At 37.0% G+C, this 25571-nt stretch overlaps 1 protein-coding gene across 2 annotated transcripts; it reads left to right on the plus strand.

Annotated features, from left to right (window-relative positions):
- Positions 1 to 208: 208 nt before the first annotated feature.
- LOC121329688 (magnesium transporter NIPA3-like) lies at positions 209 to 22309 on the plus strand. 2 transcript variants are annotated; one of them, XM_041275393.1, is made up of 7 exons: positions 209 to 413; positions 6499 to 6750; positions 11340 to 11396; positions 12129 to 12219; positions 15994 to 16154; positions 20336 to 20421; positions 21579 to 22309. In XM_041275393.1, exons 1-7 carry the CDS (start codon positions 368 to 370, stop codon positions 22257 to 22259), a joined length of 1374 nt encoding a protein of 457 aa, XP_041131327.1. In that variant the 5' UTR covers positions 209 to 367; the 3' UTR covers positions 22260 to 22309. The 2 variants fall into 2 exon arrangements, with proteins under 2 accessions (XP_041131327.1, XP_041131330.1); XM_041275396.1 differs by lacking the exons at positions 20336 to 20421; positions 21579 to 22309 and adding an exon at positions 16381 to 17901.
- The last annotated feature ends 3262 nt before the right edge of the window (positions 22310 to 25571 follow it).

Here is a 25571-nt window from a genome sequence, read left to right on the forward strand (position 1 = left end):
GGGAACGAGTGTTACATTAAAAAAAAAATAATAATAAAAAAAAAAAGTACAGATATAATATATTCTAATATAATTATATTATATATATAGATATATATAAATATATATAAATATATATATATATATATATATATATATAATATATATATAATATATATATATATATAATATAATATATATAAATCGTCACGAAATCTTATGGTTGTTCGAGTCAGTATTTATATTGCACTTTCCTTATTGATGTACATCACGTCAGCGAAGGAATTAAGTTGTAGAAAGAGATCTAACAATTGCAACTTTTAAGTAAAACTCACAAATTTGACGTTGGAGAACAACTTGGAAAGTAAAAAAAAAATAAGTAAATAAAATGGGAGACCCTCTGGTGGTCCAGGCTCATCAACAATGCACACAGGGTAGGTGTTTGTTTTAATTGAGTTATGTAACGTGTTATTGGTAATTATCTTTTATACTATTAAACCATTTATCCCAAAGGATGGGGTAAACAAAAACAAAAGAATATATATAATAATTTAATTAATATATTAATACTATTATTATAATATTATTAATAATCAAGACATTGCATGTTATTGAACTTATAACCGAAATGATTATACTAATATAACCTAGTACACTGGTCGTACTTAGCAAAGTCAAAGTTTGGAGTTTGACACTTTTATGGTTTTGTACACCAAAAGGTTAGTGCTTTAATATCAGAAATTTTTTCTACCCATCCGTATAATAATAATAATAATAATAATAATAATAATAATAATAATAATAATAATAATAATAATAATATATTTATTGATTTATTTATTTTGTATAGTACCTTTAATTAAAAAAAATTTCAACGTGCTTTACATATTTTTTTTTTTTTTTTTTTAAATACATAAAAATACGTAAATATACATAAAATAATACAATAAAAGACTATGCAGTGCAGTAAGCCAATGTATACAAATGGGTCTTGAGGTGTGATTCAAACAGACATAGACTCTGAGTCCCTAATAGACTTTGTAAGGGAGTTCCAGAGAGGAGGGACCAAAGAACAAAACACACAGTCTTCCATAGTTCGTAATTATTTGGCACGGAAAGGAGATCTTTTTTAACCTGACCACAGGTTGCGTTGAGGAATGTAGCAGCAAAGCAGATCCGTGATGTATGATGGACCCCGGCTATTCAAGGCCTTGAAGGCCAGCAGCAAGATCCTAAAGTCAATTCTATATAGCACTCTGCCTTTAATGCACTTTAACTAGCACTTATCTGCTCCCTATTTTACTGTATTCAGTCCTGCACTTAAGCCCGATCTGTAGTACTTTGTATTTCACTTGCACTCGTATCTAACCCTGGTGTAATTATCAACACTGTTATCTGCTCTTGAACTGCCCTGATATCAAATCACACTGCACTTTATATTTGCTCTTATTAGGACTGAAGTCATTTTATTTTGTATCTTGCTCTTAATTGTACTGTAATTCTTGTATTTTTTTGTACTGTAAGTACCACTGGGTACTGTAAGTCGCATTGGGTAAGGAAGTCTGCAAATAAATAAATAAATAAATAAATAAATAATAATAATAATAATAATAATAATAATAATAATAATGTATTTAACTGGTAACCAGTGCAGAGATGCTAAAACTGGTGTTATGTGGTTATGCTGTCTTTTTCTTGTTAAAACTCGAGCAGCAGAATTTAGAATGTATTGCAGCCTATTAAGAGCATTAGTAGAAACAACCGCAAACAAGGCATTCAGTAGTCAATTCTCAATTAAATGAAGGCATGTATCAGTTTCTCCGCATCAAATATTGAATATTTCGTAGATGAAAAAAGATACTCTACAGATATTTCTAATGTGGGCCTCAAAAGACAACGCAGAATCAAATTTAACGCCTTGAATTGTAACTCATCTGTAGCCCATCAATGACTAAACTAAAACTACCAACTTTACGCAGCTGGTTCAGAGAACCCAATAGCATGACCTCTCTCTTGCTAATTGCAGAAAACTGCAGTTATTAAGTACAGAAACAGCCAAAGCAGTATCAGGTTTAGTCTGTAAGTAGATTTGTGTGTCTTCAGCATAGCAATATAAACTAGCCCTGAGGGACACCAGCAGTAACCGAGCCAGCATCAGACCTACAGTGGTAGGTTTTATTTTGGTAACTAATTCAGACCCAAAGGGGTAACAGTGGGTGAAGACATAATTTGAGTTCTAATATTGTCAATATAATATTACAAACACACTTCCAGTGTTGCTAGTTGTGCTGGGCAGCATGGCTGTAGCTCTCTGGTGTCCCATACGTTAGCCACTCGGCACGTTTTGGCGAATTGCATTTTTGATTAGTAAATTAAAAAAATGAGTAATAGACAACCTTGTCAAGCATGTGATCTTAATACTCATATTCGCATGCTGTATGCATGTGGATTGTGACCTGCACTAAGATTTGCTGTGTCACATAAATTCATGCCAAAAGTACAAACATAGGTGTATGACAAAGGCTGCAAAGCTTCACACTTAATGGTGGTAGATATTTGTGTAACAGGGCGAAGGCTTTGTGTGAACTTGCGTTTTTGATTTTACACTAACTTGTCTTGTCCCTGTTTGAACACCAGGTTTATGTTCTTTTTTTTTTTTTTTACAGTGTTGAAGTACTTTTACCTGTGTTGTGTAAGTGTATGTAGGGTGCGGTCTACTAAAATTAGTACATGTGGTTGAAACGGCGTCGCCGTAGCCACACCTGTGGTGAGTCAGCTATTTTTGGCTAACATGACAGTCAAGTCTGACTAGGTTGTTAGGCTTGACTGTCATGACTGACTTGACTGTTGAGTATGGGGATTGTTAGAGAGGTGACGTGTTTTTGGGTTGGGATCACATATGTCAGTAGAGTTTGAGGTAGATCGGGATCTTTAAATTGGATGGAGGAGGTTGAAGGGAAAGGTTGAGATAAGAGACACCCATCGACTGTTATGCCAAAATGGGCCTATATTGAAGAAATATAGTCCCCCCCGCACCTTAGTTCCGGTTCTAATAAAGTTACTGTTCAACCTGGGTGCTGGAGGGCAAAGCTCATCCTTTTGATTTCCTCCACTTAGCAACTTCTGATAAGTTACCCATTATATGCTGCAATATGAAGCTAATTTTGGCATTTTGTTTGCCCCAAACCCCTTTTCCCCATATTGTTTAAACTTCGACCTTTATAAAAATCAAGCTTATGTGCTTTGGAGTAATGCCATACTCAGGATGTCAGTGAGCTTCTGACCTCTGGAGGACAAAGGCCAGTCTTGCAGGGTCCACCCGAGCTTTTACCGGGTAAGCCACTCATAGACTCCCAACCTGATATATTTTGAACTCTGCCGCAAGTCATATCAGGAATGCTGGCACAGTCAAGCCTTTTAAACCAAATTTTGAAACATATTTGCTTGAGTTAGCTTATTTTTGAGCTGGATTGATAGGTCAAAATTTTTTTTTTTTTGAGTTTTTATTTTAAACTACCCTGGGGGGCTCTGCATGAAAAATGCTATATAAAAACAACTTTAAGGAGGGTTGTGCTGCCATGGTAACTAATTACTTTAATTGAAACTGCACCTGTATTTAAGTCAGCATTGTGCATTATTCCTTTTGTCAAAGATGCTGATTTGATCTCACGTATACACATTCATTCACTCTATATATGTCAAATGTGCAGTTTTTAATAGTGCAGAGTTTATTTCATTTTAAAACACAACATCTAGTACTATAATATGTTTAAAAAAAGTTCTCAGTTTTCTTGACTTGCTTTACAGGAAGTCTGGTATTGATTCACTTCCTAGGTCATTTCACCCCAGAAGTATTTTTTTTGGGGGGGGTTAATGCATCTGGTTGGCTGCAAAAGCATGTCCGTCACTAGGGGAAGCAGCTAATTGGTTACTGACAGGGATAAAGGTCCTATAAGGGTGGGGACACGTTTACTGTCCAGCTGAAATCACCAAGGAAGTGCAAGACAATCCAAAAATAAGATTAGTAAACCCATTGCTGGATCAGATATCGTGTTTTAAAATATCTGAAAAAGGGTTTGCTAAACAGTTTTTTATTGGATCGATATGTATGGCAGGGAAAATCTATATAATTATTTCATAGGCTACAGTCTCTTAACAACCTTAAGAAATGTTTTGTTGCATTAAAACTAACTGGAAAATAAAAACTGAGAGTTATATTTTTAGAACCTAGCTTACTGTTTGCTGTACTCATGCAAGAAACTGCCCTGCAGATTGTTCTGTGCAAGATCAATTCAGTGCTTGCAGGGATGAGGTATGCTGTTTCCACTTTATTTTACTTTATGAAATACCACCTCACTTCTGAAATTACCCACCTGTCCTATACTTAATCCTCACTATCAGCTAATTTTAGGAACAACTGGCAGTCCTGATTAACCAACCTCTTATTATCCATGCCATGTGCTCACCACTAAGGTCCAGCACAGTGCAGTCAGATAACTCTCCAAACTAATTGACTACCATAGACTAATGTGTCAAAACCTGTAAGAAATCTAAACTATGATAAAATTGAAACAGACATTAGAAATTTGATGAGTTTATTATATTCAGGTGGTGTCAGCAGTTGCATATAATAATAGAAGAAAATGTCATTTTAGTAGACATGTTACTTTTTAAAGTTGACAACACATTACTGCAGAATGGTTTATCTTGTAGAATATTTAAGGAATGTTCATACATTTTCAAAAGGTAATACATTATTGTACGTGTCAACAATCTGATAGCATGCGGTACTGTAACAAAAGGCGTGTTGAATTCATTTTTTACCTCCTGTAAAATGTTTTTAATTAAGCTTTCAGTTAAGTGATGTAGTTAGAATAATATTTTCATAAGATGTCTCCAAGGACTTGTTCAGGGAGTCACTGTTGCTAGGTGACTGGTGTAACCATTGGTAACTGTAAGCTAAACACGTTCCACAAATTCAAGATAATGTATGGGCTAAGTTAGATACATTCCTATGGCAACCATTATTCCTCTAACAAAAGGAGATTGTGGGTAGATGTTAAGGTTATTCTAGTATTCTTGTATTTACATAAAACTCTAATTGCAAAGGGTATTATGTATTATGTTAGTAGCCTGCTGCGAGAGCATTTAAAAGTTGTTTTGGTGGCGTCACCACCACACACAAATAAATACAATAACCTAAATATGAAACTGTGTGTTAAACTGAAAACAAAGAAAACAATTATATTGAAAATGTTCCCAAAACCACCCAATGCACAAAAGTTAAGGATACCTTCCCTGTGTTTTGGTTTCTATTGCAGACGGCCATCCAAAAGAGGCAATGGGGCAGTTTCCATGTGTGGTTATTTACACGTGAAATGGTGATGCGCGTACACGTTGGTTATTTACACTTGAAGTGGTGCTGTGCGTGCACGTTGGTTATTTACATGTGAAGTGGTGATGCGTGTGGACATTGGTTATTTACATGTGAAGTGGTGATGCATGTACATGTTGGTTATTTACATGTGAAGTGGTGATGCGTGTGCACATTGGTTATTTACACGTGAAGTGGCGATGCACGTACACATTTGGGAGGCAGCTCGAGAGGGTCAGGTTTGTGGCTGAAAATAATGGCCACAGAGAGTGACAGGGTAAATCTTATTTACTCGTGAGCATGATGTAAAACACAGGAAATCCACACCCATTTTCACATGGAAACCCGCATTTCACATGAAAATGTCCACTGCTCCAAATCCAAACAGCCTTGGGAGCATAAGTGGACGGTGTCTGGCACAGATCTCTATAATCCTACGTCTCTGCCAGTTTTCAGCCATGGTGATCTGCAATAGCTGAGTTGGACAGTTTCATTATGTACCTCCAGGTTAATTATTTAATTTTTTCTTTAATTAATAAGTAGTTGAAATATTGAATTCACTACTAACTATATGCCACTCCACCAAAGGACATTTGAAAAACCGTCTGGGAAAGAGCAGTAAAACACATTATTAAACAATCAGTCATAATCTTAACACCGTGCTTTAGAGTCTCAGTCAAACAAGATGTCACCTGACAACTATGGATTTCTAGGTGAGATTCTCTGGTGTACCTGTTGTCTGTTAATGGAAACCACATTTTCCAGAGCTGTCTGCGAAAACATTAGTAGAACGCTACGCATGGCTAATTTGCATATTGATCTCCTTCTTTACCCTTCATTTGCATGACAAATGGTGAAAAGAGAGTCTTCTCGATAAAATAAACTGAGACAGTGGAAGCCCGAAATGTATAGGGTCATTTTTCATTTGGCTTGAGGACAATGTCTCGAAGAAAATTTAGAAAACAGATGGAAACTCCCCCGTTGATTATTCAATTTGTGGAGTGAAGGAGGGGAACAGTGAGAAATCTGTATTACTGCTGTAATAGATTATAAGTAACACTCTCTTTCCAAACATTGTTCTCTGTACTTTGTATATTTTCAGTACTGTTCTTGGTGTTTAATTGTATTTATTTTTTTATTCACAGGAGCTGTTTTATCTGTTGTCTGCCCAGCCTCATCTGCACAGGCCCTCTGTAAAATCACCAATGTATCAGTCCTGAAGGAAACAAGCATTTCAAATGGAAGCAACCTGGACCAATCATTGCTAGCCTGTGATAAGTACAACATCTACATTGGCTTGGTCCTAGCAGTGAGCTCAAGTCTTTTCATTGGCTGCAGCTTTATACTCAAGAAGAAGGGCCTACTGCAATTGGCTAAAAAGGGAACAACTAGAGCAGGTAAGCATTCCTGATTTATTAAAGGCGATATTTTAATCATCTGCATTTCTGTTTAATATCTCATCATGTGTGTTCTGTATAATTCCCTATTGTTTATCCTAAGATCGTTATTTGCCATGCCTACTAACTGTTCTAACAAAAATACTTGTACTTGAACGGAAATCTAATCATGTTTAAAAACTATATATATATATATATATATATATATATATATATATATATATATATATATATATATATATATACAGTGCCTTGCAAAAGTATTCAGACCCCTGACCAATTCTCTCATATTACTGAATTACAAATGGTACATTGAAATTTCGTTCTGTTTGATATTTTTTTTTTTAAAACACTGAAACTCAAAATCAATTATTGTAAGGTGACATTGGTTTTATGTTGGGAAATATTTTTAAGAAAAATAAAAAACTGAAATATCTTGCTTGCATAAGTATTCAACCCCCACACATTAATTTTGGTAGAGCCCCCTTTCGCTGCAATAACAGCTTTAAGTCTTTTGGGGTTAGCATGTACCAGCTTTGCACACAGTGTCGGAGTGAGTTTGGCCCATTCTTGTTGGCAGATTTGCTCCAGGTTGTTCAGGTTGGTTGGACGACGCTTGTGGACCGCAATTTTCAAATAGTGCCACAGATTCTCAATGGGATTGAGATCAGGACTTTGACTGGGCCACTGTAGGACATTCACCTTTTTGTTCTTGAGCCACTCCAATGTTGCTTTGGCCTTGTGCTTGGGATCACTGTCCTACTGAAAGGTGAATTTCCTCCCAATCTTCATTTTTTTAGTGGACTGAAGCAGATTCTCTTGCAGTATTTTCCTGTATTTTGCTCCATCCATTCTTTCATCAATTGTAACAAGATGCCCAGTCCCTGCTGATGAGAAGCATCCCCACAGCATGATGCTGCCACCACCATACTTCACTGTAGGGATGGTGTGTCTTGAGGCATGGGCAGTGTTAGGTTTGTGCCACACATAGCGCTTTGAGTTTTGGCCAAAAAGCTCTATCTTGGTCTCATCTGACCACAAAACCTTTTCCCACATCGCAGCTGGGTCACTCTCATGCTTTCTGGCAAACTCCAGATGTACTTTCAGATGGTACTTTTTGAGTAACGGCTTCTTTCTTGCCACCCTCCCATACAGGCCAGTGTTATGCAGAGCTCTTGATATGGTTGACTGGTGCACCATTACTAAACTCCCAGCCACTGAACTCTGTAGCTCCTTCAAAGTGATTGTTGGCCTCTCTGTGGCTTCTCTCACAAGTCTCCTTGTTTGAGCGCTGAGTTTTGAGGGACGGCCTTTTCTTGGCAGTGCCTGGGTGGTGTGATGCAGCTTCCACTTCCTGATTATTGATCCAACTGTGCTCACTGGGATATCCAAACACTTGGATATTATTTTGTACCCTTTCCCTAATCTATGCATTTATATTACTTTATCTCTAACTTCTGTAGAATGCTCTTTGGTCTTCATTTTCCTTCAGATTCACAGCCTTACCAGTGATCCTTCAACAGGGGGTTTTTTATCCAGAAAATGTGACAGCAACTTTAATGGTTCACAGGTGGAGGCCAATGGTAAGGTAATTTTTCACTGGTGCAAACTGGGAGCTTCCACAGCACAGGGGTTGAATACTTATGCAAGCAAGATAGTTCAGTTTTTTATTTTTCTTAAAAATATTTCCCAACATAAAACCAATATCACCTTACAATAATTTATTTTGAGTTTCAGTGTTTTAAAAAAAAAAATCAAACATAACAAAATTTCAATGTACCATTTGTAATTCAGTAATATGAGAGAATTGGTCCGGGGTCTGAATACTTTTGCAAGGTACTGTGTGTGATTCATTTCTCCAGATGAAATATCATGCCACATGCTTTTTTTCCTTCTCAAAAATACTGTACTGTAGCCAGGCACAGCTGGTGTGATGTGGAGGAGAATATTTCAATATGCAGCACTTTCCCACAGTGACGTCAGCTGCACAGAAATCAGCTCTGTTGAAAGAACAGTGGGGGAAATCTGTGCAATATTGTATACATAGTATTGTATATTTACTCATGTATGCAGATATCAGGGATTTACATTAGAAGAACTGAGAATGTTTTTTTTTTTTTAATGATAAGCATGATTCATTTCAGCAGACCCATCATTGATTGATTCCTTATTCATAACAGATATCAGCGATTTTGTTCTTTTTTTCTATAGGGATGAACAAGGCTACAAAAAACTAGTACTTATAGGATAAATAACATCAGACTATATATATATATATATATATATATATATATATATATATATATATATATATATATATATATATATATTTGTGTTAATTATTAGAGCTTTTGGTTTTCTGTGGATATTAACGTAATTGCAACTTTTGTTACACAGTCAGCATTAGCGCTCGTACGCATTTTTGTATTATGAGGAACTCTTTTTCCCATTCTTTTTACAATTATCTCCTCTTTAATAATCAGCTAGGTTGAAATAACACATAATTGACAGTCCATTGCAGCTAACAACCAATTTTTTGGCCTGTAGTTGCTAGGTTCAGCTAGATACGGACAATTGAAACAGTGCTTCAACTGATATACAGGGAATATCCTCTAATTTCAATAAAAGTTCAAATAATATCTGAGAGCCATGTTTGCACATCATGTTTGGTATCCTGCCCTGAACAGTTTCAGTAGGAATGTCAGTTTCAACAGTTTCAATGTCAATTTTCATGCAGTTTGCACCACTGTGCATTTCGAATGTCAGGGGCGAGTCCAGTCAAAGTCTTGGTTTGGCAGACTGAAGGGAAATAATAAAATGCTTAGTCATCTGATATTTTTATCCCTGTGTATGCTAGAGAAATTAAAGAGATAAGTATTAATGAGATACACTTGGTGTATGTTTGCCAGGGCTGCCTTTAAGGAGGGCTGTGCTGCCATAGTAACTAACTACTTTAATTGAAACTGCACCTGTATTTGTCAGCATTGTGCATTATTCCTTTTGTCAAAGATGCTGATTTAATCTCACGTATACACATTCACTCACTCAATATATGTAAAATGTGCAGTTTTTAATAGTGCAGAGTTTATTTCATTTTAAAACACAACATCTAGTACTATAGTATGTTTGAAAAAGGTCTCAGTTTTCTTGACTGCGTTACAGGAAGTCTGGTATTGCTTCACTTCCTAGGTCATTTCACCCCAGAAGTATTTTTTTGGGGGGTCAATGCATCTGGTTGGCTGCAAAAGCATGTCCGTCACTAGGGGAAGCAGCTGGTTGGTTACTGACAGGGATAAAGGTCCTATAAGGATGGGGACACGTTTACTGTCCAGCTGAAGTCACCAAGGAAGTGCAAGACAATCTAAAAATAAGATTACACCCACCTTTAAAGTCAGTCAGATGTGAAATTGCTATTAAGTCCCTAGTTGGGAGATTATAATATGATTTACCATTTAACCAATACTATAAAAAGTATGTCTGTACTTAGACTTTAGTACTGGATAAAAGAATAACCTGTGTTTTTGTTGCATGTAAGCTGTAGGTTCACAGTAACCTGTCTCCCTTATTTACTAGTATGTAAAGTGCTGCCCAGGGCATAGTGTTCATACAAATGAAGGTTATGTAAAAAACATGTTTTTGTTTTCTGTGCTTTACAGTGATTCACTTCCTCATGCAAGTGAACTTGCTCTACTGATCATTTTAGATCAACATATAAGCAATTGCAATAATATTTCTACTCTTAGAAAGGAAGAAAACTAACCATGGTTAGAAGTGCATGTAGATTGTGGAGGTAGATAGCACTGTAAACATGCAGTGGCTGATTTAAGAAAGTTTCCTCTCAGGATCTTTGAGCAGGGGTTTGAAGTCTCAGTTTGACACCCCTTTGTAAGCAGGATGTGACGTAGACAGTTTTGGTGGTTATACTGTAGGGCACAACCTTAATAAAGCATAAGTCATTGCCACCAAAATGTGCTATAGTATCATAAAAAGACACCTTCTGAAATGAAGAAATTTGCAGCAACAAATAGTGATGTTTGGATCATGAATTTATTTGTTTTAATGCAGGCCCTTTGTATAATAAAATTCCTCATAAATCCTGTACTTTTAATGTGTTTTTGAAAGTCGTGGGGGAATCACTGATGTAGCTCTGTGTCTTTCTCTACTTGGCATGATACGGAGATTCATTTGCCCCTGGATTACTTGTTCTTACACAAGATTTACAATGTGATTACAGAGGATAGGGAGGCAAAATTGGCCAGGCATCTGGTGAGCTCAGCCGAACACCTGCAGGACTGGCCTTTGTCCTCTACGTGCCGATAGCTGGCTGGCATCCTCTCTCGAGTCCTGGGTGCAAAAGAGGGAATTGGCTTGAATGTGTGATCTGAACCTTTCTGTTCTCCTGAGATGTTTGGGGAATTTCTAAGTGAGGGAACATAATTGGACAATCTAAATTTGGGGATAAAATAAAGAAAGAAAGAAAGTTAAGTAGAATAGTGTTCCAGCACGTGCCAACAAGGTAATATACAGATTAATGCAACAATGATGTTGAAAGGATTTTTGGGATCCTGAGATTTTTTTTTCTTTTTCAGGATTTGGTGGCCATGCTTACCTCAAGGAATGGATGTGGTGGGCTGGACTTATTACCAGTAAGTTGTGGATAATAACTGTGTGAATAAGGTGTAGTAAAGTGTTTCTATGAACAGCCTGGCTTTTCATTATTATTGGTCAAAACAACAGAAAACGGCACCTGCTGTAATACTTTTGAGCTTACACAAAGGGAAATGTTTTATCTCAATGTTAGTGAAATATCAGAGTGCAAACAATTAGATTAAAAGAAAAAGTAATTTAATTATACAAGAGAACAGCATCTAAAAGATATTGGGTCCCATGTATCATTGTGCTTTGATTTGATTTCCTAATATTTTGTATTTGGATTCATTATATATATATTACAGGGGGTAGACAAGGGTGCTTATTAGTCTACATGTATTTTATGTTTTGTTTATAGGTGTTTGGATATGGAAATATGCAAAAGCGGGCAGTATTTGTTTGGATCTAACAAGGTTCTCATAACATTAATTTGAATGAACAGTCTGATACTTTGCATGGCTAGTAGTTTTTTATTTACAAAGGTTGAAGGAGAAAGACATCCTTTGGTACAGATATGTTACCCTTTTTCAGTTTACCAGCGCCTCGTCACCTAACACCATGCTGGACCCTTTTTTCTGTCAAAAGTAAGTTGAAAAAGTTGAAAATGAAATGAAAACACCTAGATACAAAGGAAAATATTGTGATACATAAAACCCTCATTGTTAAAGACAAATATTATTTCATATGTTTGTATTAATTGATTCTTCTCTTTTTTTTCTTTGTTTTAGTGGGAGTAGGGGAAGCAGCAAACTTTGCTGCATATGCCTTTGCGCCTGCCACACTGGTTACTCCCTTAGGTGCACTGAGCGTTCTCATAAGGTATGAACATATATATGAATGCTGAGTTGAAGTTCAGATAGTTTGAAAAGGCATAACAGGTTCAATTCAATACATTTTATTAAAAATCCACTCATTGTGTGAAAGGGGAGCATTTTGATGTCTCAAAGTGGAATGTAGAAACAGCAGATTTCACAGTGAAAAGTTTTGGTGGCTCTCTCCTAATCAGAGTGTCTGATGTTGTGATTACTTTACACAGAAAGAATTGTTGAAACATGCTGCATGCACATAGCGGTTTAGGGAAAATGAAATAGAGCTGACATGTGAGAAGTACATAGCCAAGTAATTATGCTTGTTTGCTTATCACTTAGGCTGTGGGTTTAAAACACAGTAGTGTCCCCATCCACATACAGTCTGCCTAATGAGAAATATAGCACTGTCTTTTAACAAGCTGTCAGGACTGTCATTGTTAGATGTTAGCAATACAGCTGGTAAAATGTAGGAATACAAATTGGCAACATTCAGATGTATGTACTTAGCACCCTAAAAAAAAAAAAAAAATGGCCTGAAATTAGTTTTGAAACATTAACAGCTCTCTTCCCTTTCCACCAAACGTAGAGCAAATGCTGCACTGAACTGATGAATCAATTCCCTCACCTGTCTCATGTTATTAATCAGAACAGTTGATAAAGACACATAGATTGGAGTGGTTCAAATAACATTGCCATGCACAGTTACACTAAATTGGATCATATTCATTTAATTTTTTGGTGCTTATTTTTAGCTTTTTTTAAAAAAAAAGCTATGTAGATTTTTTTTTCAGGACTTTCACTTTAGATACTGTATGAAATTGTTTTCAGTTACTTTCCAAAATTCTTGGGCATATTTCTGTTACAATATGTATAGTAACTGGACAGTACTTGCACATTCTTTCCTGTGCTGCCTTCCACAGCGAAACCTTTATGATCACAGGCATATTCTTCTGGGGTTTTTGTGTGTTTAGGAATTTTATTTTATTTTTTTACATTTTGCCACAATTTGCAATTCTGTTTAAAATTTCGTGAGCTTCTATAAATCAACCCTATTGACCTGTAATATAGCTTTAAATCTCACGAGCAAGAACAGTGCTCCGTATTAAATTATAATCTCTTTAAATCTCGCAAGCTGGTACAATTCTCCAATAGAAATATAGGAATTTGCTGCCACTCAGTAGTTGGGGTGGGTTTAAAGTATTTAGAACAAATCAATGTGAGATACAAGGTAGGAAGGAGGGACATTGCCCAACTGCACAGAAAGTGTATATATACAGCTCTGGAAAAAATTAAGAGACCACTGCAAATTTTTCTTAAATCAGCAGCTCTACATGTATGGCAGCCATTCCATTCCAGTGTCTGTTGAATTCCAACACAGGCACACCTCATTCTACTGAATGAGGTACTGATTAGGGGATCACCTGAACCAAATCTTATTTAACGAGGAACAGTATAAAAACCATTCCTGTGGTCATCACTATCCTCTTGTAATAGGACCAGCTGGATGGCAAAACAGTGCTAGTAGTACCTCAAAAGTAATTGGAATAAAAAAAATAACTACTGACCATGCCCAAAGAGTTGAAAAGGAAAGTTTTGAGTGAGGAAAAGAAGGGTTCAATTCTGGCTTTACTGGCAGAGGGATACAGTGAGCATTGGGTTGCTTCCATCCTTAAAATTTCAAAGACGGCGGTTCATAAGAACAAGGTCAAGCAGCACACATTGGGGACAACAAAGCTACAGACCGGCAGAGGGCGAAAACAACTCTCCACTGACCGGGATGACCGCCAACTCATTCGAATGTCACTCAGCAACCGTAGGATGACATCAAGTGACCTACAAAAAGAATGGCAAATGCAGCTGGGGTGAAGTGCACAGCGAGGACGGTTCGAAACAGGCTCCTAGGGGCAGGGCTGAAGTCATGCAAAGCTAGAAAAAAGCCCTTCATCAATGAGAAGTAAAGAAGAGCCAGGCTGAGGTTTGCAAAAGACCATAAGGATTGGACCGTAGAGGACTGGAGTAAGGTCATCTTCTCTGATGAGTCCAATTTTCAGCTTTGCCCAACACCTGGTCGTCTAATGGTTAGACGGAGACCTGGAGAGGCCTACAAGCCACAGTGTCTCGCACCCACTGTGAAATGTGGTGGAGGATCGGTGATGATCTGGGGGTGCTTCAGCAAGGCTGGAATCGGGCAGATGTGTCTTTGTGAAGGATACATGAATCAAACCAAGTACAAGGTTGTCCTGGAAGAAAACTTGCTTCCTTCTGCTCTGACAATGTTCCCCAACTCTGAGGATTGGTTTTTCCAGCAGGACAATGCTCCATGCCACACAGCCAGGTCAATCAAGGTGTGGATGGAGGACCACCAGATCAAGACCCTGTCATGGCCAGCCCAATCTCTAGACCTGAACCCCATTGAAAACCTCTGGAATGTGATCAAGAGGAAGATGGATGGTCACAAGCCATCAAACAAAGCCGAGCTGCTTGAATTTTTGCGCCAGGAGTGGCATAAAGTCACCCAACATCAATGTGAAAGACTGGTGGAGAGCATGCCAAGACGCATGAAAGACGCATGATTATTCACCAAAGATTTCGAAGGATTCAATTTCCTAAGTTAAAACATTGTATTAGTGTTGTTTTTTATAATATTTATCGTTTTGTCTCTCTTGGTTATTAAAACGTCACCAGAGAATTAAAAAAGTCTCGACACATATATATATATATATATATACTATAATGATATAATATTATATATATATAATATATATATATCAATATATAGATATATATCATATATATTATTGTATCATGGTTATTAGGTTTTTTTGATGGGGAAAAGGATCAAGTCACGTTTAATTGAGTAACCATTTCCAGTGTATGCACCAATATACACCAATTAATATTTTTTTGTATCAGGTGTGTTATCATTTATCAGTTAAAACCAAAAATCAGATGCCCTAATCATATTTCATTGCCAGTTAGTGAAGTGAAGCAGTTAATCCCTTATTACATTACAAATAGACTAACCAAATATTATTGTACAATAATGTACAGTAAGCAGCAACATTATGAACTTGCTGTAGGCCATTAAGTAGCTAAAGGGGCTCTCAGCAGCACAAGACCAAAAGGAGAAATACAGAATAACAACCTATTCAATAAGGGGTTGAAGGAGAGTGTGACAGGCTGGCAAGCGGATAGAGACCCAGAGATAGAATGCAGTTCAAAAAAATAATACTTTTATTATAAATAAGCACAAAATAAAAGGGCACAAGGGCCAAAACAAAGGGATTTAAACACAAAAACACAAAGCAAAACTTACATAATTAAAGGTTCCCAGGCTGGGTGATGCCTTCACTGGATCAGAAAATTCAAAAACAGCAAACCCAAAACAGCAAACGCTTGCTTGCTCGCTTGCTCGCTTGCTCGCTTGCTTGCTTGCTTGCTTGCTTGCTTGCTTGCTCAGCTCCCACCTCTCCAAAATGGGAAGCTGAGGTCTCCTTTTATGTCAGGTGGCTGGGTGCTGATTGATCATTAATTACTCTAATCAACCCCAGCCACCTGAACACAATAAACCAGGCAGGTAGGGGAATAGAAGCCATCTATACAGGGCAGAGCTCTGCTCTACTAGAGGGAGCAATGCAAAGAATAATCTGATAGATGTTTGATGGATTGTTTTACGCCGCATCACTTGTACTATGTGCTGTATTGACTTTTATGGTAGTGCTAGCTCAAACAGACTACTCTTATAAATATTGTTATAATTTTTTATAATGTTTATTTTTAACAGTGCAGTTCTTTCCTCCTACTGCTTGGATGAGCAACTCAATATTCATGGGAAGTTGGGCTGCATGCTGAGTCTTCTGGGATCAACAATAATGCTAATCCACGCTCCACAAGAAGAGGAAGTAAAAACCTTAGATGAAATGGGAAGCAAACTGAAAGACCCCGGTCAGTATATAACTAGTGTATAACTTACATAACTGCTTTAAGATGGGAGTGTGTGCAGAATATTTGCTGTTGGTATTTCAAGTAAACGCTGAAACTTACATAACAAAAACCTGTTGTATACCTTAAGCTCTAGTAGGATCATACCATATTATTCTGTTTGAAGTATTGTTGAGTAACCTTTCTTAAAAGTATGGTCATTAAATCTATACATCACTTTTATTGACAGGTTTTATAGCTTTTGCCATCGTTGTACTCACAGTCTCGTTGGTGCTGGTGTGCGCCATTGCTCCAAAAAAGGGACAAAGCAACCTCTTGATTTACATCTCCATCTGCTCTCTGATTGGAGCCTTTTCTGTGTCTTCTGTGAAGGGCCTGGGTCTTGCCATCAAAGAGCTACTTGAAGAAAAGCCAGTATACAAAGACCCATTGCTCTATATTCTTCTAGTGACATTGGCGATTTCAGTTAGCACCCAGATCAACTACCTCAACAAAGCGCTGGATACCTTCAACACGTCAGTAGTGACGCCAGTGTACTATGTGTTTTTCACCACAGTGGTGGTTGCTTGCTCTGTAATTCTTTTCAAAGAATGGAACAGCATGAGTGTGGCTGATATCTTTGGCAACCTCAGTGGATTCTGCATCATAACCATTGGCATTTTTCTCTTGCAAGCCTTCAAAGACTTTAACTTTACCTGGAAGATGCTACCTTCTATAGCTAACAAGGGCAGCTATCATGTAGCAATGAGTGGACCTGATGACCAACAACACAATCTATTGGAAAACATGGATGACCAATGCATCATGTGTGAGGATGAAAGTATGTCTGGCAAGAAAATGGAACAGCTGAAGGATAGCCACTAGAACATTTAAAAAGTACTTACATAATGACAGTTTATATGCTGATATGGCACTATATTTATTTTTGCTTGCACTTTGACATTTCTTTTTCTTCATATGCAAACACATTTACTTTTAGGACCTGGAATGTTAGTATTTTGATCCAGAACATAATTTTTCATGAATTTTCTCTAAAACTAATATACATTTTAATATCGATATTGTTCATATTACAGAGCTATGAAAAGAACAAGTGTCTCAAATGAATTGCGCAACATGAAATTTTTATTTTCCTACCATTTGCAATCTACTAATCAATGATAATTAGATAACATCTTCTGGCAGTGTGAATTAATATACAATATCTAATAGTTTGTCATAACCTAATCTATTAAAATCACTCATATAAAATCAATTTCATTTGACATTCTGATAACAGTTCGCCAAGACACGACTCTTCTAAGTAGTGACCAAAAATTAAATTTCCAAGATCCGTTGTTCAAGAGCAAATCACTCAAAGGGCAATTTGGTAAGAAAATGGATTTTATATTACAAGGGTGAAACAAAAGAAAAATAGTTTAAAAAGATCAAATACGAGTATTGAGCTGATCAGTAAAACAGTGGTGATAATTAGGTAGGGTAATACAAACCTCTTGGATTTGGTCAGTCTACTAGGTTCCTTGTATAGAGATCATTATTGTGCAGTAGATGCACTCCAAACCTAAAAGGCCATTTTAAAAAACACCTTGTTGAACCAGTAAAAGACTGCTGAGACAGACATTGATGCTTAATTACAACAAAAAGAACCATTTTAAATATGGGACTGTCTATGTATGTCAAACTTCATATTTATACTTTTAAAAATGTAACTTTTGTATTATTATTTATAATAGTGTAATTTTATAAATATACTGCCTATATTAATATTTAATATTAAATATCAATATACTGAATTCCTACGTTGTGACATTTTTTTCAGAAATGAACTCTTTATGACTGAAAGTATAAATGTTCTATTCTATGGCTTGATAATAATAAATGGATAAATGAAATCAAGTTATTTTGCCAGAAGAAAAAGATCATGTGATGACACATGTATATCATACTTTTAATGGGGTCTGTTTTGATAATATTTGAACAGTAGATGCTTTTGAAAATAATGACTGAAATTTCACAAGAGACATACTTGGGTAAAAAAAAAAATAATAATAATATTTTGTCTTTTGTCAGTGAAGAGTGGTAAGTGTTGTTCTTTTACAGTGCTGAGGATGGTAATGGTTGTCAAGGTGGTTGGTAGCCAGCCCAGTGTTTTTGAAAAGATGTGTGGCATGAGTCATGCACTTGAATTCAGTGTGTTTCAGGAAGGAGCTTCTTCCATTTCCTTGCAGGGGGTGTAACACAGAACGTACTGTTTTTGAATACTTGCAACACTGACATATTGATGAATAGCTGCTGTTAACAGGAAAACCATTTAGATTGATATTCACGTGCAAAGATGACATCAATATTGTAGAGCATTGGAATATATGTGTCATATTTGTCTCACAGTGACAGTGTCTCTGTGAATACTGTGCATGTTAATCACAGGAATAGAAATACATTGGTGTGGTATCTGTTTTTTCATATATACATTCATTTAAGAACATAAGACCAGATGAACAACATTTTAAGATGACTTGCAGTATTTTTATTTTTTATTTTTATTTTTTTGGTTTGCCCAGGTTTAGAGTATATGCCCCCTATTTAAAATGGACCATAAAATATTAATGAAACTTTGCAGAGTGCCACTATATTTGTAACTTCAAAACTGCAAAATCTTAGTTAGTAAATAAGGGTGAAATGGGGTTAATTATCAATAATAAAAACATAAATATAGATAATATGTTATAACAAACATCCCAAAAGGGCTGGAAATGATCTTTTTGACTCCAGGAGCTGACCCAGTGGTACAGAATGCATCAGTTCTAATAAGTACAAAGAACTATATATTTTCTTGGCTGGATTAAAATAGATTTAATACCTTGTTTTTATTTCACGTTGGCGTGTATGGAAAAAAAAAAAAACAACAAGAAGCTTTTAGTGGACTCCCGAGTGGTGCATCCAGCAAAGGCTCTCCACATGGATGTGCCCTATAGTCTGGGGATCGCAGGTTTCGAGTCCAGGCTATGTCACAGACAATCTTGACCGGGAGTTCCTAGGGACAGCGCACAATTGGCTGAGCGCTGCCCGGGTAGGGAGGGCTTAGGTCGGCAGGGGAATCCACGGCTCACCGCCCATCAGCGCCCCCTGTGGCCGATAAGGCGTCTGTGGTTCTGCAATGGAGCCTCCAGATCTGTGTTGTCCTCCAGCAATAGAGGTCTGGTGGCCTCGCTGTGGATCTGCAGTGCAAAATAATGACAAAAAAACTTGCTTTTGCTTATAAAAAGCATTAATATGCTCCACAGCATTTATGACCTGTAGATAAATGGCTTTGTCTTGCGTCAAGTCCACTCGCCTTTGAGTGGTACACCTAACTGTCACCACAGTCAATCATCTATCAAGTAAAGACCTCTGCGTCTGACATGAATGCTTAACAAATGGACTAAAAAGGGATATGTGCCTAACTTTGAAATACCTCTGAAGATGCATGAACAGTACAGTACAACTGTCTCCTCATTGCTGGTGAGCTGTTATTTGTCTCCATCAATGCTCTTTCGGCTGAACAGTGTCCTTTCCCAAAAAAACAGTAAACATGTCACACTCTTTCAGAAAATATACAATGGAATGGAATATGCGTGGACCAGCCTGGAAGAGGCGACTGCTCTGTTGCACTGCACCTTTCATGTTTTTGATATATATATATATATATATATATATATATATATATATATATATATATATATATATATATATATATATCTGATGTTATTTATCCTACAAGTACTAGTTTTTTGTAGCCTTGTTCATCCCTATAGAAAAAAAGAACAAAATCGCTGATATCTGTTATGAATAAGGAATCAATCAATGATGGGTCTGCTGAAATGAATCATGCTTCTCATTAAAAAAAAAAAAAACATTCTCAGTTCTTCTAATGTAAATCCCTGATATCTGCATACATGAGTAAATATACAATACTATGTATACAATATTGCACAGATTTCCCCCACTGTTCTTTCAACAGAGCTGATTTCTGTGCAGCTGACGTCACTGTGGGAAAGTGCTGCATATTGAAATACTCTCCTCCACATCACACCAGCTGTGCCTGGCTACAGTACAGTATTTTTGAAAAGGAAAAAAAGCATGTGGCATGATATTTCATCTGGAGAAATGAATCAAGCACTATCATAGAATCATTCCTATTTTAGATTTTTCATCTGCAGTTTCTCCCCGTGTGAGAGAATTCTTAAAGCGCCGAGACAAACACTGGATTGTGGAACAGCGGATCGTGGAGGTGAGAAAGAACCGCTAATTAAATCTTCTTTTCTCTTGTCCTTAGTTTGGTATTCTCTTTCTCCAGCAGTGCAAATACCCATGGCAATTCAGAACATGCTGTATTATTTACAATGCAATACAAAATACAGGGTTTTATTTTCCGGTGGTGTTTGTCTCTCCTTGATAGCCTAATTCAAATATCAATTCAAATAAATACAATGATTGACCTTAACATGGCAAATATCGATTTATGTCTGAATTTATGTTGATTGCACTTGAATATGAAAATGTGCAAATATAATTCAACACCTCAATGCTGTTTTTCTATTCTTAATGCAGTGGGGGGTAAGGGTGGGCAAGGGGGCATTTATGGGTTGAAATTGGAAAGTTTTTTGAGGTTTTTTTACTGTCCATGGCTATACTTTATACCTGCTCATTATGTGTCAGCACTATTTTTACAACTATTATTGATGCACTGCACATTGACTTTTGATGTAACACCCAGTTAAAACAAATCCACTTTCTGAGTTTCCTGAATGGCAGAATCTACCATCTCCCCACATTGTTTATGTAGAATATTCATGTCGTCGTTCAACAAACCTTTGCATGTTTAGGCTATAGGGCATTAATAACAATTTTTATAATTTGCAAAAGAAAATCAAGTGTTTCCATCTGGATTAAAAAGAATCCCATTTGTTTTGTTGCAGGTGTTGGATTTTTTAAACTCTAAGCTACAGGCGTAGAGAAGTATAATGCCTGCATGAGCTAGCCTTTGCGTTACCATAGTAACTAGCGTGCTAGAAAAAGAGGCTGACAGTGGGAATAGCAGTCAGATAATAGGAGAAGAAAGTAAATCTACAAAGAGACAAACCAAGAGAAAGATCTGTTTTACCAGGCAATAATTTAAAGGAAATTTAATAATTTAATTGCAACTGTCAGTCCAGAGTACAAAATTATACAACCAATACTGTGTAATACTGGTGTGGTGACATAATCTACAGTACAGAATGGCCAATAAGACCACACTGAGGGGGGCATGCTATGCCACTTAGCAAAAAGAATCTAGAGTACAGTATACATTATTGCAAGTTTTATACAGACTGGTCATCTATTTGCTGTAGAGAAATAAAATGATCAAGCCCAATGTCTAAAAATATATGTGTGTGTGTGTTTTAGAAAACATTTAAAATGCAGAAGATGAACCTAGAAATGAAGAACATCTCATTCACCTCGGCTTCAGTCTCCTGGTCACCCAATCCCTATACCTGCCCGGCTAATCTCTACAGGCTTATATATCGCCCGAACTGGAGCGGCATTTTGTCAGGCTTCTCAAGGCAGAATTTTAATCGTGAGGAAATGGTTCCGCTGGGAAGCAGCTCTCTAACGCTGCACAGGCTTACACCATCAACCAACTACATCATCTGCGTCACATGCCAGGGGTCCCAGCTTTCCAGAGACCAGTGTGCCCTCTTTCACACGCTGGCCAAGGACACTGTGGTTCTCACTAGCAGGACAATAGACCTGGCTACAGTGGTGTGGTTTACCAGCAGTATCCTCCTGATCATAACTGCTATCGTGCTGCTTCATGGCTGCTTCAAGCTGTGGTGCAGAAAATCCAAAAGGAAACGATACAGCTCTGCAGAGACCGTTCATTTTCAAGGCAGGAGTGGCCAAGCCTGGCCTGAGGGTAATGCTGAAACTGCCCTTGTGGCTGACCATTGCGACATCCCATCCCTGTCAATCCTGGAAAAGCAAACAGAAGGCAAATCAGAAGGATTGGGTGGGACAAAGGACCTGCTGGCTTACAACAGAGACAAAGATAAAATGGGCATTTTACCACAGAGTATCCATGAATAGCAAATGTGTGTTTTAGGCTTGTTCATATGCTGTAGTGATTATTGAACAAAAGAGGGCCATAGTATCGACATAGTAATACCTGTGATTTTAAACGTAGCATATTATATAAATTTGTAAGCAAGCCTTATATATATATATATATATATATATATATATATATATATATATATATATATATATATATATATATATATATATATATACACACATACAGCGCCTTGCAAAAGTATTCAGACCTCTGACCAATTCTCTCATACTACCAAATTACAAATAGTACATTGAAATTTCGTTCTGTTTGATATTTTATTTTTAAACACTGAAACTCAGAATCAATTATTGTAAGGTGACATCGGTTTTATGTTGGGAAATATTTTTAAGAAAAATAAAAAACTGAAATATCTTGCTTGCATAAGTATTCAACCCCTGTGCTGTGGAAGCTCCCAGTTTGCACCGATGAAAGAAATTGCCCTAACGAGGACACAATTACCTTACCATTGGACTCCACTTGTGAACCATTAAAGTTGCTGTCACATTTTCTGGATAAAAACCCCACTGTTGAAGGATCATTGGTAAGGCTGTGAATCTGAAGGAAAATGAAGACCAAAGAGCATTCTACAGAAGTTAGAGATAAAGTAATATAAATGCATAGATTAGGGAAAGGGTACAAAGTAATATCCAAGTGTTTGGATATCCCAGTGAGCACAGTTGGATCAATAATCAGGAAGTGGAAGCTGCATCACACCACCTAGGCACTGCCAAGAAAAGGCCTTCCCTCAAAACTCGGCGCTCAAACAAGAAGGAGACTTGTGAGAGAAGCCACAGAGAGGCCAAAAATCACTTTGAAGGAGCTACAGAGTTCAGTGGCTGGGAGTGGAGTAATGGTGCACCAGTCAACCATATCAAGAACTCTGCATAACACTGGCCTGTATGGGAGGGTGGCAAGAAAGAAGCCGTTACTCAAAAAGTACCATCTGAAAGCACGTCTGGAGTTTGCCAGAAAGCATGAGAGTGACCCAGCTGAGATGTGGGAAAAGGTTTTGTGGTTTTGTTGGCCAAAACTCAAAGCGCTATGTGTGGCGCAAACCTAACACTGCCCATGCCTCAAGACACACCATCCCTACAGTGAAGTATGGTGGTGGCAGCATCATGCTGTGGGGATGCTTCTCATCAGCAGGGACTGGACATCTTGTTACAATTGAAGAAAGAATGGATGGAGCAAAATATAGGAAAATACTGCAAGAGAATCTGCATCAGTCCACTAAAAACTGAAGCTTGGGAGGAAATTCACCTTTCAGCAGGACAATGATCCCAAGCACAAGGCCAAAGCAACATTGGAGTAGCTCAAGAACAAAAAGGTGAATGTTCTACAGTGGTCCAGTCAAAGTCCTGATCTTAATGTACCATTTGTAATTCAGTAATATGAGAGAATTGGTCAGGGGTCTGAATACTTTTGCAAGGCACTGTATATATATATATATATATATATATATATATATATATATATATATATATATATATATATATATATAGTCCCTTCGGGAAGAACATTTTTTACTGGAGTGTACTACTTTTTCCAATTTCCAGTTTTGTTCAGTGCTGAAAATCTGCTGTCATGTTAGGCATTTATATTTTGGCGTTCTATTATTAAGTAGAGCAAGGTACTAGCCAAGCTCCCTGTTCTTGGATATTCGGCATTAACAGCATGCAAGGGCAAAAGACCTCACAGTTGGCTTATTTTACTAGGTCACCAGAATCCCCAGTTTATTTTTTTAGGGTGGAATAAATTGTCCCTTTTGGAGCTATTACATTATATTGTACTTGTCTTTGTAAATTTAATAAATGTAGTTTAATTCAGCTGGTATACATTGTTTTGTTGAATATTTTGGAAGGCTTGTGTTTTTTTTCTTCCAGGTGTTTAGAATGCATTCAAGTGTCGAATTAGAAAATTAATAAGTTAACAATAAAACTGTATTTATTATGGAATTTAATATGCAAACACAGCATACCAGTTTTAAATTATTTACAATACTGATACTGTTCCATAAAAGGTGAGCTTCTTGTTGCATGATAAAATGATGCAATTATTTCAGTCTCACAATGCAGTATTCAAAATGCACCTTCGCACTACCAGAAGTACCATAGAGCCTTGTCTAACCTGCAGTGTGTTATGAATACTGCTGCGAGAATGCTGACTAAAGGTAAGTCTTTTCAGCCCATGAAACCCTTTCCTGATACAAGCTACTGATTCAGCCAAACACAGCATCTCTCCTACATTGTACTGTACATATCTTAATAATGTGATTTTCCCTTAAACAATAACTTGGACCCTTTGGTCCTCTGCTTTTAGCTTGTACATCCCAAAAGTACTGCCCGTTTCCAGAAGGGCTTACCTTGGTGGCCTTTTCTTTTTTTTCCCCTAACTAAATAAATAAGCAACTTCTGTTCTTATGTGTTTCAATCAGATCTCAAATCATGCCAGGCTGCCATTGTGACTGTAGCACTCTATATCCACATCAGTATATTGACCTTTACTGTCCCTCAGTTTAAAGGGTTACAGAATATAAGTGTAAAGGTTGTACTGTAATAGAAAACAGAAGTATTATTACAAGGAAACTGTAAAAGCTGAAAATGTATACTTCAGTGAAAGCTGTGACCTAATTTAAATAAAAAATAACACTGGTAAATGTATGAAGTGACAAGCCCTTATCAGTAGACTAGAGTAAAAAAACACCTTGTCTCTGTCTGCATGAGCGAGGCAACCTCAGACATTAGCAGACAAGGAAAAATTAATTTTACCATCCAAACGTTGTCTTAGATCCAAGGTCTTAACTAACAAAAGGGACCTTATAGTACAAGGAAGTGATCTTACTGTCATTACCTCAAAATGTTATCTATAAAATTAATGAGACCTTAGTTGTACAATTAGGATGCAAGCTCTTCTAGAGATATCGGTTCAAGCAGACTCTCAAATCCGGTCAAGGCATGGCTTCATGCAATGAATTTAGGAAAGTGCTTACAGTCGAAATTTCGTATTAATTAAAATAACTCTGGCTGGAGAGTAGAGCCCTTCAAGTCCTTATCTATTAGTTGTCAAGGTCTGTTGAAGCAGGCGATTTTTAGGTAGAGATAAACCAAGTTTGTTAAAACATATTTAGAACTGAAAAATAAACTAGCTTATTAAAAGAACACGCTGCCAAAACAGATCCAATTTTTAGATTGAATCAAGTCTACCGACGTACAAAGTGAAAGTTCTAAAAAAGCCAAGGCAAGACTCCAGTAAAGTATCATTCAACTTGGTAACACATGCTGTAT

The sequence above is a fragment of the Polyodon spathula genome, chromosome 2 (assembly GCF_017654505.1).
Source record: "Polyodon spathula isolate WHYD16114869_AA chromosome 2, ASM1765450v1, whole genome shotgun sequence".
Classification (NCBI taxonomy): Eukaryota; Metazoa; Chordata; class Actinopteri; order Acipenseriformes; family Polyodontidae; genus Polyodon; species Polyodon spathula.

Excerpts from the sequence above, each read along its gene's own strand:
- LOC121329688 (XM_041275393.1), top strand. The coding sequence starts at position 368 with ATGGGAGACCCTCTGGTGGTCCAGGCTCATCAACAATGCACACAGG. Across the intron at positions 6,751-11,339 it reads AAAGGGAACAACTAGAGCAG|GATTTGGTGGCCATGCTTAC; the intron begins GTAAGCATTCCT and ends TTTCTTTTTCAG. Across the intron at positions 12,220-15,993 it reads GCACTGAGCGTTCTCATAAG|TGCAGTTCTTTCCTCCTACT; the intron begins GTATGAACATAT and ends TATTTTTAACAG.